Source organism: Uranotaenia lowii, chromosome 1, assembly GCF_029784155.1.
Source record: "Uranotaenia lowii strain MFRU-FL chromosome 1, ASM2978415v1, whole genome shotgun sequence".
Classification (NCBI taxonomy): Eukaryota; Metazoa; Arthropoda; class Insecta; order Diptera; family Culicidae; genus Uranotaenia; species Uranotaenia lowii.
In genome coordinates this window covers 163,745,559-163,762,141 of record NC_073691.1, presented here as the reverse complement: position 1 = coordinate 163,762,141, position 16,583 = coordinate 163,745,559, and the positions used below count along the sequence as shown (strand labels likewise).

Genomic DNA, 16,583 nt, shown 5'->3' with positions numbered 1-16,583 from the left:
TGCACGGTTTCACTTCAACTTGGTTTTAGTAGATATTTTCTAGTATCCATCGCTCTGAAATTTTTCAACACGTTGCCTATAAATTATACCTGATATTGTAGGTTTTGAAGCATATTTTTTCCATAAGTAGAGCAATTTACCATGGGTGCACGGATTCACCGCCATTCATCCAAAATCAATTTTTTTTGCATGCTAAAGGTAAAGAATAAAGACTTTTATCGATTCAAATGAAAATTTATGTTATATACATGGTTTTTCACTATGAGTGCACGAATTCACCGCATTTTAATCAAATATTGGACTTTTTGCAAATTTTTTAAAATCACTTTTACAAATCTTCTAACTAAACCAAAGTCGAAACGAATGTCTTTTATGTTGAGATATAATGATTTAAATAACGGTTTTTATTTTAAGTTTCGTTTTTTCATTCCTGGAAAAGAAATATTTCAATTATATCTTGAAATAATAAAAAAACATTTCCGTCCACGATATAGCGTCGTGGACGGAATCGTCATCGTGGCGATAATAACCGCCATATTGTTGTACCATTGGCGTAGAAACGCTAGAAGAATACAACAATCGGAGTTGAGCCAGAGGCGATCGCGCCTGGACAACACAAGCGCTGTATGAACATCCCAAACGGGCCACCATCGAAGGTTCTTGGGGCACACCATACCAGAAAAGGCACATTTTGTGCTGACACAGTGAAACCCGAGAAGGCACACTAGGAGAGCAAAGTTTGGTGCGCGATCAAGTAATAAAGTCCAATAATGTCAGTCTAGTTTTAAGCACTCAAGAGAACGGTTTGTCTTAACCGCAGAATTTATCACCGCCCTCGAATTTAGTGATGTAACAAGTGTAATAGTTTTCTCCCCGAAGATCTTGTGAAAGGTATTGAGTGTAATAAAAACTAGGCGCAATGCACATTGTTGGATCATTGTTAGCTCCGATCGGTATTGAAATTTCGCAACCTCTTCTTTGGATGTACAAGTTTACCTATAGGTTAAATGTAACGCAAAATCATGTTCCATTAATCTATATTCATGGAGAAACACAATACTGAACATAATAGCCGATCAAAATTAATGGGAATTTATATTTCATACTCTATTTATGTACACGATTCTGACTCAATCGTGGTCTTCAAAGTTAAGAAACAAATACCGGCTAATTAATGAAGTACATCTATTCATCTTCACCACAGAGCACTACCGGCTTTATCCAGCCAGCAAGTTGGTACTCACCTTCTGCATTGGCCGCGGGGGCGAAATAGCCGTTGAAGTGGTCATCGTGGCTGACACCGACCCAAGGTTCAGGTGGTGATGGGTGGTGCTGCTGCTGCCTCCGTTTCCGTTTCCTGCCCCGATCAGATTGCCACTCGTCGTTGCACCACCAATGCCGCCCCCGCCCGCAATCCCACTTGTTCCGGATGAGCCGCCGCCTAAAGCCGCCGATGCTGCGGTCACGTAATTAGTGCTATCCCTATCTCTAATTTGATTATTGTTACTAATTAGACTATTACTACTTGATAAACTCGATGATTGTTGTAGCTGCTGATGCGTCGGCTGCTGCTGTTGCTGAAGTTGCCGGGAAAGGGTTCCTTGCTGATGTTGTTGTTGTTGCTGCTGCTGCTGCTGCTGCTGATGATGATGATGGTCCAGGCCGTTTCCTATCGTGAAACTACTCGTTCTCGAGCTAAGATCTGCAAGAGAGGAGATTGAATACATAGAATTAGAATTATGTTTAAGGCTTCGAATCAATGTATTATTGATTATTCCTATCATGAAGCTTAACCAGCTATCGTTTCTGTCTGAAGAGAATGCTAATAAGCCCTTAATTTCAGTTCTTAAAGTTACTTTTAAGTACTTTAAGGTGGCTGAAGAGAATATTATTCAGCTTCTAAGAGAATGTCAAAAAACTTCAACGCGCTGGAAAAAAAATCCGGTTGACAGATTTCTCCGACAACCAGATGACAGATTGCTTGTTTGCCGGTCTATATAGGTTTATTTCATTGATTTCAATGTTTATTTGATTTTTATTACAAAGAAAACTGCTGACTATAGAATTGAACCACTACTTTTTAACATGAAACGAAAGGCCGCTAACCCCCTGACCAAACCAGCTGTATATTTAGAGGTTGTTATATGGGGTATTTAAACTAATTTTTTGAGAATATATTTACACCCATAGAAGAGGTTGCAAAAATCCAATGCCTATTTAGCAAATCTCTGTGCCGATAATGCGCTGAAATGTGCACTGTGCCGAAGATGATATGTTTGAAAAACCGTAACTGGCATAAGGACTCGGCTCCCAACTAAAATGATGCATGACCACTACATTGAAGCGAAGCAAGAAAAACATTTTATGGGATTTCCTTCCTATTGGATAATTCATCCCAGAAACAAGAAAATAAATTATAAACTACAACGCCCGTAGGGAGAGTCGAACTTAAATCACCTTCTATATCGTCGTGCCAGACCGACATCCTAACCAGTGTGCTATTTGAGCTTCATGAAGGACGAGGGATATTTGTCATAGGCTTTCTGCCACCGAACAATCTCAAAAAATCGCACAACGGTGGCTTCCCGGCGTTTGGCCGCCTTTCAAAGTAGTCCTTTGTCTTGCGATGGTAACGGGAAAGGGAACGGGAGTGAAGGCAAAGGGAAACCCATTGAATGAGAATTGTGCTTTGCTTACTGCCTGCTATTACATACACACGCTACACATACACAGCTGCTAAAGCCGGGCAGCTTGGCCGGTGTGGTTGTTTGCCGGTGAGTTGAAGGAATGTTTTTGTTGTTGCTTTTGCTACATACACACGCACAGCTTAGCCATGGTTGTTTGCCGTAGATTGAATTGAAGCAATGTTTTTTTTTGTTGCTTTTACTGCATACACACGCACAGCTTGGCCGTGGTTGTTTGCCGATGGATTGAAGGGATTGAATTAGAAGGATGTTTTTGTTGTTGCTTTTGCTACATTCACACGCACAGTGCTCGGTTCGCTGGCTGCCTGGTGTTGGCCGGTATTTATTTCCATCCTTCTTCGTCTTGTTATGCGATAGGGAGGGACGTGAAAGCGTTTTTATTTTGTTTCTTTCAGACATACGCAATTCGGTTAACTTGGAAGGTTAATGCCGGTGGGAGCAAATCGAATCAGCACCGGTCGCGTTATCTTCTTGTACCAATGATGCTATGAAATTGACTACACGCCATTGGCACAGAGGCTGAATTTTGGGTGTACAATGGATTTGAGTTGGTTTTTTCACATTATCATTAGAGTGGACATGAATTAAAAAAAATGCACAAGCCATTTTCATAAACTTTTATTCATCAAAATTTTTCAACACATATACGCGAGATTCACTTTATTACAGAAAACAGCAGACTGTAGGCTTCCGGCTGGGTGTGGGTGTTATTTGAATCGCTGGCATTGATCCGAATCGCTGGTATTGATCGGACATACTATACCCCGTTCCTGATTCGATGTTTTACTGAAGTTGTGGACACCGGTCTAGGATGGAATGGTGTATAATTTTTAGGCTCTGCTTCTATCTGCACAGTATTTCTGCCGGATCCAGCACCAACCGAATGTAGATGTTCTCCAAAGATCACCTCCTGCTGATCCTGCTTCATAGAGGTATCATTCTGGTGGCCCTGACCGTGGATGTAAAGTTTCCGCAGTCAGAGCAAAAAACCGAATCAAATAATATATTAAGCTTTTTTTTGTTATTAGTTGATGTTTTAAGATTAGTTCTCATGTAAACAATCTACTTTTGACAGACAATTGACAGAATTGTTTGACATGTCTCTTAGAAGTTCCAAACAAGTTCTTTACGTTGCCAAGTTGGGCCTGAAACAAGGGGGTGACAGCCCTATCCTTTGTCATTGATTTTGACAACCATCAAAATTACGGGCCCACGATTTTGTGGGCCCATAACAAACCTGACATTTTGCTGTCAAGGAACCGGACTAGATGTCAAATACTAGAGAATTATGAATGATTGCCCACCAACACAACAATCATTCTGGTTCCTCATTAGTTGAAATTTTGACTTTTTCAACTCTGTACTGCTTCGAGCGGAAAACACCATAAACGTTTTTCCCGATGGATAGAAAAAAAGAAAAAGATTCTTGTTCGCAAGAAGACCAGATTGTCACCCCCCTGGCCTGAAACGGTTAATTAAAAAGAGCTTAGCGAACGTTTGCAGCCTTCTTGAATGATGTCGCATAAAAAGCACTTAGAAGATCCGTTTTAGACTTCAAAAAAGCGTTAAAAGGAAATTGTACGTGATATGAGCACCTGAAAGTCTCAAAACATCTATTTTTAGCCAAATCTGAACTTTGAAATTCCATGATTAGGTAAGTGAGCGACTTTTCGTTGCTTGGGTTATCACCATGTAATGTATATGTTCATTAAATACACTTTTACACAATACACCCGAATATTCTACGCGAATTTACGGTGAAAATGCAAGGAATATTTAAAGAAGGTAGTTCCAAGGCAGCCCTGCCCCTTGGTACAGACTGTGTCGTCACAATCTCGCATAATTTGTTAATTTACTAGGAAATTCGCCTTTTTCGTTGATAATTCGATGAATTTGCAGGAAATTTTCCTACTTTTAAAACATGTAATTCTAGAAGGATTCTTCCTCTTCAAGATAGGTACAAAAAAAGTTGGATTTTGGAGTAATTTTTTTATAAAATAGACCATCGAAGTTCGAAAAATTAGTGGATTTCCCCTGCTTAAATTTGCAAAACTTTAAAATTAGTTTAAAGTCTTCCTTAAAAATGTTCAAGACAGTGCAGTTTAAGATCTTTATTACAATAAAGTAATCAAAACACAAAATTTAACAATAATTAATTGATGTTCATTGTTCTACATAAGAATTGAATATGGTAAACCGGTTGGATAAAAATAATGACAATCAGTTGAACACTCGATAACTACCAGCTAGACCTTTTTAAAGCTGATTTTTTCTTCCTTTTTGCACGTTTGAGCTTCAAGATGACATTGCATATATTATTAAAATGAAAAAAAAAATCATAATGCAATCTTCAAAGGACCAGAAAATTTCATAACATACTGAAATAGAGGCCTTACAATACAATCAAAATGATATTAGAATTCATGTTTGTTCTTAAACGTGTTTTTCTTTGAAATTTCTGCCATTCGCATATACATTTTCGATACATTCTTTTTTGTGACATCACAAAAATCCAATATGGCTTTCGGCACTACCTTATTTAAATATTCCTTCATGAAAAGGAAAGTTTTAACGCGACGTACAAAAATGCGCCTGCTACACTTATCTTCATTCATTTAGGCACGCCCCGTAATGAATACAAACGTTTAGCTGTTGAGAGTAAAAAAAATGTAATCAATTCTGAAAAATTCTAATTTGTTTAAAGCAAGCATATACTGATTTTAGTAAAGCATCTAGTGAGGCCAGTAACAAATCAATATTCGAGGTTATGACTGAGGCCAATTTCTCGCTAATAATTTTGTCTGTATATAAAAAAAACGCGACACAAAACTGTTGACAGCTGAAGTTATACCGTGATACAGGACGATTGATCGAGTATCTGAGCTTTCATGGAAATTTAGTCCCGTCTTACAAGAGAAATTAAGCGTCCCGAGTTTGGGGAAGTTTTCCATTTGAACTTCGAATAAATTCAGCAATTCCCCTGTGATTCGGAGAGTCATTATCCCGAGGGGAAAATTTGCAATCCTAGTGTATACCCCACGATGTATTTTCTAGCTGTTTGAGTTATTTTTACAAACGATTTGATTAAAATAGAGTTTTATCATTTTTTTTCTTTTTGGTAAGACGTAAATCAGCTTCCTGAGTCGTCGTAAACGTTCTACTGGTTTCTCAAATCATTGGTAGCGCTGTACATAGCGTCAATGCTTAACTAGTGCGTTTTGTGCAGTTTTCTCCTAGAACCATTAAGTTTTGAAAGAATTGATCTAAGAGTTATTTAAAGTTTTGATATTGATTTAAAAAAACTTAATGAAAAACTACAAGGAACAGACATTTTGCGAGCCCTTTTCGAGATGTCCAGAAAAGGTTCAAAAGAAATCAAACTATCAATAACAACAATTTGTGCAGGTAGGTAGGGTAAGAACACTATATATTGAACACCATCTTTGGGATTCAGCGAATTTGTGACCAATAAAAAATAACGAAAGTTTTTTGGCTGGAATTTTGATAGTGTAGCATAAGATTGTTTCACAACTTTGAACCGATATGATTTTTTCGCAGAAATATATTTTAAAACCATCGCTTAAGCCTTTCTATTGAAAATTGTGTTGGATTCAAGTTTTGAACACGATGATTCGAATATTGAACAGACAGTTTTCAATTATTGAACACATAATCATTGGATTTCATTGTATACATTTAGGGGTATTTCCCATTGTAGGGGCGATTTGAGTTGAGAGCAACCAAGAAACAGTTTGTTTATATTTCCAAGCACCAACCGATGTTTGTCCAATAATTGGTACATGCAGTTCTTTACGAAATGAGTTCTTCAAGATCGAACGCTCAATAATTAAAACATTGTCGTTTTCAGTGGTCCAATGATGGAGCATTATAAATTGTAGTATTTTAAGAAAATACAGACCTACAGGGTGACAAAAAAGTCCGGTCACATAGAAAAATCTCAATATCTCAAAGAATAAGAAGAAAATCTTAATCTGGCTTCCATAGCTTTATTCAGTAACTAACAAAGATACTTCACAGACGATATCTCGAAATTAAACCACCTTTCTCTGATCGATCCAGCTTCATACGTCTCGGAAAGTCGTTGCAAGCGGCGCGCACGTGCTTCATCGGCATCTCGTCCTAGATTTTCGAGATAATTCGCTTGAATTGCTCAAAATTTTGGAGTTCTCACAGACCTTGGTCGTCCAGATTGTGCCTTGTCCTCGATGCCACCGGTCTCTAGGTACCGATTTATGGTCCGGTACGCGAATTTCCGGTTGAATCCGAGCGGTTTTAGGTGTTTGAATATGTGTCCGGGTTTGTACCCTCTCACATATATAGCGATAACAGCTGCTCTTAACTCTGCCATGGCTCACAACTCAATGTAAACAAACTGCACAGAAACGAAACTCTGCCACTTTTTGGGCAGCAAAGTTAGCCCTTTCATTTGGCATATAGATGGCACCAGAGAGATGCAACGTGTAGGCTACAGACGACCCCAAAAATGTGTGACATGACTTTTTTGTTACCCTGTACTAAAGGCTGCCACTCTTCCAGAAATCTTCAGAAAAGACTCATTTGATAACTCTTATGACATAATCTTAAAATTTTAAATTTTAACATATTTTCCAGTCTAGCAAATTTTGACTTTAGGATTCCAAAACTCTTGGTAAAAAATTAAACCAAGGTAGGAAATGCTTCAACAGTGGCATTTCGTTTTTTGTATCATTTTTCTACTGTACATTTTTGTTTTATTTTGTTAATGTTTCAAAACTGTTCAATATCTGGTACCTGTTCAATAACTAGTGCTTCTACCCTACTTGATTGAGTTTCATTGATTAAGCGTCTAAATCTTAAAGCCGCAAAATCACTTAAGATAATCCTTCCGTTTCTTCTTAGTCGTTTTTTTTAATGATGAAAAAATGTCAACGGTTTCCTCAATGAAAAATGTTTGGTACATAATTAAACTTTTTAAAGTATTACGAAGTTAGACAGTTAAATTTCAAATTTAAAGACATGTTCTATTTTTGGACAATTTTAAAATTTTATAAGCTGGATATATTGACACACGACAGAAACAGAAGTTTTTGCGCTTTCACTACTAATCACATTTGATGTGTTTGGGACAGTCAATCGGGCTATCGCAACAAAATACATTTCCTCGTGTTGCACAAACGTATATTTCGGATCAACGTTGAAGCATTATTCCGTTTGCCGGGCCGGCTTATGAAATTACGACTATCCAAATAGAGTGTTGTTGTTGATTTTGTCTGCATATTTCATTAATTGATTGACCTTCCCGTGGGAACGTGATAACAACGAGTAGTCAACAGGCCATCGGTGCACCTGTTCTTTATCATGATACCCTTTCTAAATATGTTTCAATGTTTGCTGGATTTGATAAAACAAAATGCGCAACCTTAAAAGAATAATGTATTCAACTTCCGCAGTACCTAAAAAAAAGAAAACATCAAAAAAATAAAATGTTATTTGAACATGATTTTGAGTGTGTGTTTTATTTATTTTGATTTTCAATCAAGAATCAACGGTGCTGGAAACTTGCAATATCGCTAGACACTAGCCTCTCCGTCACCCTTTTTTCGTCTAGCAGTCTCTATCGAAGAGAATTAATCAGATAAACCGACAAGGTGAGGCGCGGTGGCTTAAACTGATATGTGCTTATCAATTAACGCCGCGCTTCACCGAACGGAGTAGCTCGATGTGATTTTGATGAATAAAAATTTCACCTCATGAAATCCGAATAACGGACTCAGTATTGTAAATTCACTGATTTTTTTTCTAACCGAAGATTGGACAACATGAAGTTAAAAAAGTTATTGAATTCGCATATTGACTTCGCATCGCTTTGAGCTGTATGCCCTCAACGCACAACATGAGTCTTGAAGTTTTGGTAGGAATACTCCCTTTGAAAGATTGATTCAATCTACTGTCACTTCGGTTCTTCATCAGGTGTGAGGCCACAAATCCATTGGTGATTGTAAATTTGAAAGGCTACTAGAGCAAAATCTTCAAACCAGACTTATGTCTATATACCACATCCTCTTGTCAATGCAGATGAACCCTTCTTCGTACTCTCCAACTCGTGTTTGCAGCCCTGACTATGATATAATTCTTCTGTCCAGTTTGATTTGTCTATGCAGCAGGAAATCTGTGAAATCCCGGACAAGCACCGTCCACTTTTGATTCCACAAATTTTTGAAGACCCGTCGATGCTGAAAAAATGTTTTTTACCTATGGGTCCCTGATAGAGGAATCAACGGGATATGAAATATCTAGCGCCTCTTACACCCTCGAGTCGCCATGCTCTGTGTATATAGCAGAATTAGCTGCTACTCATTGGCCCTTGGATAGTATCGCCACACGACCTGTTGACCACAACTTTATTATAACTGATAGTCTCAGCAGTGTTGAAGCGATTCGCTCTATAAGACCAGGAAATTTCACGCCGTATTTCCACAAAAAGATTCGAGATATATTCACCGCTTTATCAAGGGGTTGCTTTTCAGTCATCTTTCTCCGGGTCCCCTCACATTATTCGATATTAGGCAATAGGAGGGCAGATTCGCTTGCAAAGGTGGGTGCGATGGAAGGCAACATTTACCAGCGTGAAATCGTCTTCAACGAATTCTGCTTCTTGGCTCGGAGAAACTCAATTGTCAACTGGCAGCGCAGATGGGACGAGGATGAGTTGGGTCGGTGGCTCTACTCGATTATCCCAAGGGTAAGCCATAAGCCCTGGTTCAATAGATTGAACCTGAGTCGAGATTGTATTCCTATATTTTTCCGTCTCATGTCCAATCATTATTCCTTGAACGCGGTACTCTATCGTATAAATATTGCTGGCAGCAATTTGTGTGGCTGTGGTCAACGTTGCTACGACATCGAGCATATCGTTTGATCACGTGAAGTCCACCTGGCCGCTAGAGCGAATTTAATAGACTCCCTTTGGCCCGAGGGAAACCACCCTGCACCCCAGTAAGAGATGTACTAGCTGCGATAGGCATTGATTACATGTTTGAAATATACCATTTTCTGAAAGCTACTGATCTTCGTCTATAATTCTCTTCATTTTCATATTTCCCTATCTATTTCCTGTTTTCTTCGAAAACGTGAAAAATCATAAAATGACCTAATGACCTAAGCAAACAATCGTTTCGAATAAAAAAATTACAAAAAAAAGCTTTTCAGATGTTTTTAAGCTTTCATCTCCAATGCAATCAAAGCAAAAAAAATCTTAAAAACCTTCAGAAAAGCATTAAATCGAAATTAAATAACAATTAGCAAAAAAAAGTTGATCAAACGTTTACTAGAGTGCGAGGTGTGTTGGTGTGATTTTTTGGGGGCATGATGCAGGGCTACTACATACAAACATTCTAGCGAAACAAGAAAAACATTTTATGAGATTTCTATCCTACTGAATAATTCCTACCAGAAACAAAAAAAATTGCCTTCGGTGAGATTCGAACCCACTACAATTTTCTTTCTTAATCTTGCCCATCCGATAGCTTAACCATTGTAACACCTGAATCAGCGCCTTAGCTGTTTTTAGCTTTCCTACTTACATAAGGCTATGATCATTTAGAATCCGGACAGTTACAAACGTGTGTATTTTAAAAATTATTCATTTTATCGAAAAACTTTCTATGAAGGAAATGACGGTGTTGATATGACATTTAATGTAAAAATATAAAATAAAATATTTATCAATGATTTCAAGAAATATTCTAACTTTTTCATAAAATCTCTTTTTTATCTTTGCACTCTTTTTCAGTCATGTATTGATTTATTTTTTTTACCACAGAAGCAAAACCTTTAAAAATCAGGATATTTTACACAAACTCACCTAGAAAAAGCAATTGGAGTCTGGTTGGAACCTTTTTTATGAGTAGGCATCTCGAAGAATTTGATCTCTTAAATCCGGTTTTAACATTATTATTTTTGGTCCATCAGAACACATTTATCATATTGCGTAAAAACCGGATGCACAGATCGGATCTTTAGAACTGATCATTATTAGTTATAAACTTGGTGTCTACTTGTTAGGCAACACTTTTTGCCTGCCGGAAATGGATTTTTGCATTATTTAAGGAGCCTGCATTCAGTTATCCCCTATAACCATAGACTTTTTACCATATTTAAGATCAAGGGCTGCACTCCATTGACAGACCTCCAGACCTCCAATCAACAGTTCATGAGCTTTCAAGTCAACAATGAGAATTTTCGAAGCGCAAAATGCGTAAAAGGAGCAAAATTGTGGAAAATTATTTTAACTATGTCTTTTTGTATCGTAAATATCTAAAACACAAGTTAACTTAAAAATCTATTTAAAAAAATAGGCAAGATAGTCCTTTTCATAATCAACACAACGCTACATATCCGAGCTCTATTAACATATCTATCACCGAAATAAACTTAACTTTGTATCTTATTAGGCAAAAAAGTTATTAGCTGTTTAACAGAGGTATGTATTTCGGAATTGATAAACAATAAATTCAATGGACCTAGGTCAGGCAAATAGAAGTTCGCTGCAGCATTTTTGCAGCATTTTTGCAGCATTTTTTACTTTTCGACAGAAAAATGAGCACTTTTTGAAAAGATTTGTAATCGTTTATGATAAAAATTCGTGAAATTGTAGGATCGAAAAATAAAGATAAATTACATAAATGGCCATGAAACTAAAATTCCGAAGATTTTTTCCGGTGAAAAATTCCAAAAACTCTCGAGAAAAAGGAAAACTAACAGATATTTTGATGATAACAAGTATTTGGGCAAAAAAAAAACTTCCGGTTGTTCGGTTAAAATTTTAATAGTTCTTGCATTTCTTGCATGCAATAGCTGGGTAAGATGCAACATTTGTATATCATAACACTTATTCGATTTGTATTTTAATATAGTGTAATAAATTTATTATTTAATGACAACAAAATGATAATGACATAGTTTCTCAAATTGAGGGATAATTTTTAAAAATTTTGTTTCTCAAAGAACATAAATAAAAATCGAGGTGCAGATGTACAATTTTTTTTATATTTTTCGATGCCGAAAAAAACTTTACCCAGTATGACGGTTGGACTTGATGATATCACCTACAAACTTTATATTGCTATAACTATTCTTTATCAACATTTAATGTGTAAACATATTTATCGGACAGCGAGTTGCACAGCTTGGCTAGTGAAGTAGACAATGTGCAACTCGAGACCCCATACACCCAACCTTCGGGTAGTGGTCATATCACCTCTTGTCTGCAACTCCGATTCTCTACCTCCCCGTGGTACTAGCTGGGGTGCGAGCAACCTTAGCGGAGATCGGGTACCCAACCCCGGTGGATGCTTTGGTCGCATGCAGAATGAGTTAGGGGGCTTCGTACGCGTCTGTTCTCCATGTTAGGGGCGGCGTGCGGAGTGCAACAACGTCCTGGTGGTGTTCGGGACCCAAAACAGCAACATCACGACGGTCCTCCTGCGAGATAGTGGGGTTAGCTGCGGGCCTTGCGAGCCTGTGACTACTAAAAAAATATAAGCAACGAATAACGAACAACAAATTTCGGATGGAAATCGGCAAAGACCCACGCGACGAAAAGGGACTAGCGATTGGAAACTTGGAACATGGAACTGCCGATCTCTAAATTTTGTGGGCAGTACCCACGTGCTCTCCAACGAATTGAAGAGCCGCAAATTCGACATCGTAGCGCTGCAGGAGGTATGCTGGAAGGGCTCCACGGTACGAACGTATCCAGATGGTCGTGCCATCTACCAGAGCTGCGGCAACACACACGAGCTTGGAACAGCTTTTATAGTGATGGGAAAGATGCAAAAGCGCGTGATCGGGTGGTGGCCGATCAACTCACGAATGTGCCGGTTGAGAATCAAGGGCCGGTTCTTCAACATCAGCATCATCAACGTGCACAGCCCTCACCTCGGAAGTACCGGTGACGACAAAGACGAATTCTACGCGCAGCTGGAGCGTGAATACGACCGTTGCCCAAAACATGATATCAAGATCGTCATCGGGGATTTCAATGCTCAGGTCGGCCAGGAGGAGGAATTTAAACCGACAATTGGAAGGTTCAGCGCGCACCAGCTGACCAACGAAAACGGCCTCAGACTCATTGATTTCGCCGCCTCCAAACGAATGGCCGTACGTAGTACCTTTTTTCAGCACCGCCTCCCACACAAGTACACCTGGAGATCACCGTACCAAACTCAATCACAGATCGACCACGTTTTGATCGACAGCCGGCACTTTTCGGACATCATCGACGTCAGATCCTGTCGGGGCGCCAACATCGAGTCGGACCATTATCTGGTGATGGTGAAGATGCGCCCAAAACTCTCCGTAGTGAACAACACGCGAAACCGGCGCCCGCCTCGGTTAAATATCGCGCGACTGAAGCAACCTGAGGTCGCGGCAGACTACGCGCAATCGGTCGAAGCAGCGCTGCCGGCAGAGGGCGAGCTTGACGAAGCCCCTCTCGAGGACTGTTGGGATACCATCAAAACAGCCATCAACAGTGCTGCGGAGAACGTCATCGGTTATGTGGAGCGATCTCGACGGAACGACTGGTTCGACGAGGAGTGTAGGAGGGTGATGGACGAAGAGAATGCCGCGCGGGCGGCAGTAGTGCAAAGAGGCTCCCGTCGAAATGTGGAAAATCACCGACAGCGGAAGAGGCAGCGAGTCCGACTTTTCCAGGAGAAAAAGCGCCGCCTGGAGGAGGAGGAGCTCGAGGAGCTGGAGCAGCTGCATCGTTCCCAAGAAACACGAAAGTTCTATCAGAAACTCAACGCATCCCGCAAAGGCTTCGTGCCGCAAGCCGAAATGTGCCGGGATAAGGACGGGGGTATCCTGACGGACAATCATGAGGTGATCAAAAGGTGGAAGCAGCACTTCGATGAACACCTGAACGGCGCACATGCAGGAGATCAAGACGGTGGGGGAAGGTACATCGCCGGCGTAGCCAACGACGAAGAGGAGCCACTCCCAACGATGAGTGAAGTTAAGGAAGCTATTCGCCAGCTGAATAGAAACAAGTCGGCTGGGAAGGATGGCATCGCAGCTGAACTCATCAAAATGGGCCCGGACAGGTTGGCCGATTGCCTACACCGGTTGATAGTCCGGATCTGGGACATAGAACAGCTACCGGAGGAGTGGAAGGAGGGGGTAATATGCCCCATCTACAAGAAGGGCGACAAGTTGGACTGTGAGAACTACCGAGCGATCACTGTCCTCAATGCCGCCTACAAAGTGTTGTCCCGAATCCTACTCCGCCGCCTCACGCCACAAGCAAACAGATTCGTGGGAAGTGATCAGGCCGGCTTCATGGAGGGACGGTCTACGACGGACCAGATATTCACATTACGGCAAATCCTCCAAAAATGCCGTGAACACCAAGTCCCTACGCATCATCTATTCATCGACTTCAAAGCCGCATACGACACGATCGACCGTAACGAGCTATGGAAAATCATGGACGAGAACGGCTTTTCCGGGAAGCTAATCAGACTGATCAAGGCGACGATGGATGGAACGCAGTGCTGTGTGCGGATTTCGGGTGAATTGTCGAGTTCATTCGAATCGCGCAGGGGGCTTCGACAAGGTGATGGTCTATCCTGCATGATGTTCAACGTGGCGCTAGAAGGTGTTATTCGACGAGCGGTGGGCGAAATGCGGGGCACGATTTTCAACAGATCCAGTCAACTTATCTGCTTTGCCGATGACATTGATATAGTCGGCAGATCATCTGCGGCGGTGGAGGAGATCTACCGCAAACTAAAACGCGAAGCAGGAAGGATTGGGTTGATGATTAATACGTCCAAGACGAAGTACATGCTGGCCTGCGGATCCGAGACCGACCGAACCCGCTTGTCCAGTAATAACAAGGTCATGATCGACGGCGACGAGCTGGAGATAGTCGAAGACTTTGTCTATCTTGGCTCACTGGTGACCGCAGACAATGACACCAGCCGTGAGATCCGGAGGCGAATTATCAGCGGAAGTCGTGCCTACTATGGACTCCACAAGCAACTGCGGTCGAGAAGACTTTGCCCTCGTACGAAGTGTAACCTGTATATGACGCTTATTAGACCGGTTGTTCTCTACGGGCACGAGACATGGATATTGCTCGAGGAGGACCTGCGTACACTCGGAGTATTCGAGCGACGAGTGTTAAGAACCATCTTTGGCGGCGTACAGGAGAACGGAGTGTGGAGGCGAAGGATGAACCACGAGCTCGCGCGACTCTACGGCGAACCCAGTATCCAGAAGGTGGTGAAAGCTGGCCGGATACGCTGGGCTGGACATGTTGCTAGAATGCCGGACGACTGTCCTGCAAAACAGGTGTTCGCTACGAATCCGGTAGGAACAAGACGAGCGGGGGCGCAACGAGCGAGATGGTTAGACCAAGTGGAGCGTGATCTGGCGAACGTGGGGTGCCCGAGAAATTGGAGAAAGGTTGCTATGAACCGAGTGAATTTTAGGAATTATGTTCGTCAAGTTATGTCGTGAGACGGAATACTATGTAAATAAAAAAAAAATAAAATAATATTTATCGGACAATCTTCAATTTTGTTTTATTAAATATTTTTATAATTCAGTTAGGGAAGATGAGGGTATAATGGCCACCTTCAGGAAAACGCTAAATTAACCATAGAGAACAGTGTAATATGTGAATTACATCATTGTTTCGTGTTCAGACACTTAAATAGTCTATTGTCTAATTGGATAAAACTTTAAAAAGTAAATGAAAACGTTTAAAAATGCATTTTCAAAATTTTTGCCGAAAGCTGAAAACCAGTCACTGCAGAGGCATAATGAGAAACCCCCCGAGGCAGTATGAGCACCATTAATGAAGGCATAATGAGCGTTTTCTGCCGGGGATTCTAGCAGCGAATTCGACTCGATGAAGTCAACTGAGTAATAGAGCTACAGCTCAACTTGTATCGTCTGACGATTTGGCCTATTGGTAAGATGTCTGAGAGATAATCAGTAGGCTCGAGTTCGATTCCTGGTCGAGGTGATTTTTTTTTCATTTATCTTTCATGATCATGATTGCACTAAACGGTGAGGCGTAGATTCATCAAACAAAGCAATAACAAAATAATCTAGGTCTGTTTGTAGAATACAAAGAATTAACCCATGCTCATACATTATGTTTCTGGTGTTTTGTTTGGCGGATGATACTTTGATGCTATTAGCCGTATTATGTAACAATAAAAAAAATCAATCATGAATGGTATGTGCAAAAAAAATCCCCTCGAACAGGAATCGAACTCGAGTCTACTGATTACCTCTCCGACATCTTACCAATAGGCCAAATCGTCAGACGAAACAAGTCAAGCTGTAGCTCTATTATTCAGTTGACTTCATCGAGTTGAATTCGCTGCTAGATTATACGGCAGAAAATGCTCATTATGCCTTCATTGATAGTGCTCTGTTCGCCTCTAGTGAACAAATTAAAGTGAAAAAGAGTTTTAAAATTGATTAAAGTGAAAAATAAAAAATTTAATGATGTTGAAAATTCAGAAACAATGTGTAGGGGAGAATGAGGATACTTGATCCCTGGGGATACTTGATTCCTTAGCTATATCTTGAAACTGGAATGTCTTACAAAGATCAAATGTTCTAGAAAAATGTGCCAAAATGAGCAAAATAACAATGCTTGTAGTTTAAAAAGTTTTAACAAAATAATTGTTCGAGTAATTGAGCTTTGTTTGAAAAATTTCACAAAATGTAACGTGAAGATCTTTGTTCATCACTTTAAAATGTTCGTTACATGGGAAAATTATGAAAAAAATATTTGTTCCAATGTATCAATCGTTCGAGCGTAAAATGAACTTCATAATGCCATATTTTCGA

The 16,583-nt window shown here is 40.1% G+C and overlaps 1 protein-coding gene across 4 annotated transcripts in view; it reads right to left on the bottom strand.

Annotated features, from left to right (window-relative positions):
• Nucleotides 1-16,583, bottom strand: part of LOC129747605 (uncharacterized) — a 166,815-nt gene that overhangs the window by 24,051 nt on the left and 126,181 nt on the right. For all 4 annotated transcript variants that reach the window (XM_055743734.1, XM_055743015.1, XM_055742261.1 and 1 more), the window contains exon 4: nt 1,245-1,702. In XM_055743734.1, the coding sequence (XP_055599709.1) occupies nt 1,245-1,702 (458 nt within the window). The remainder of the gene's footprint in view (nt 1-1,244; nt 1,703-16,583) is intronic.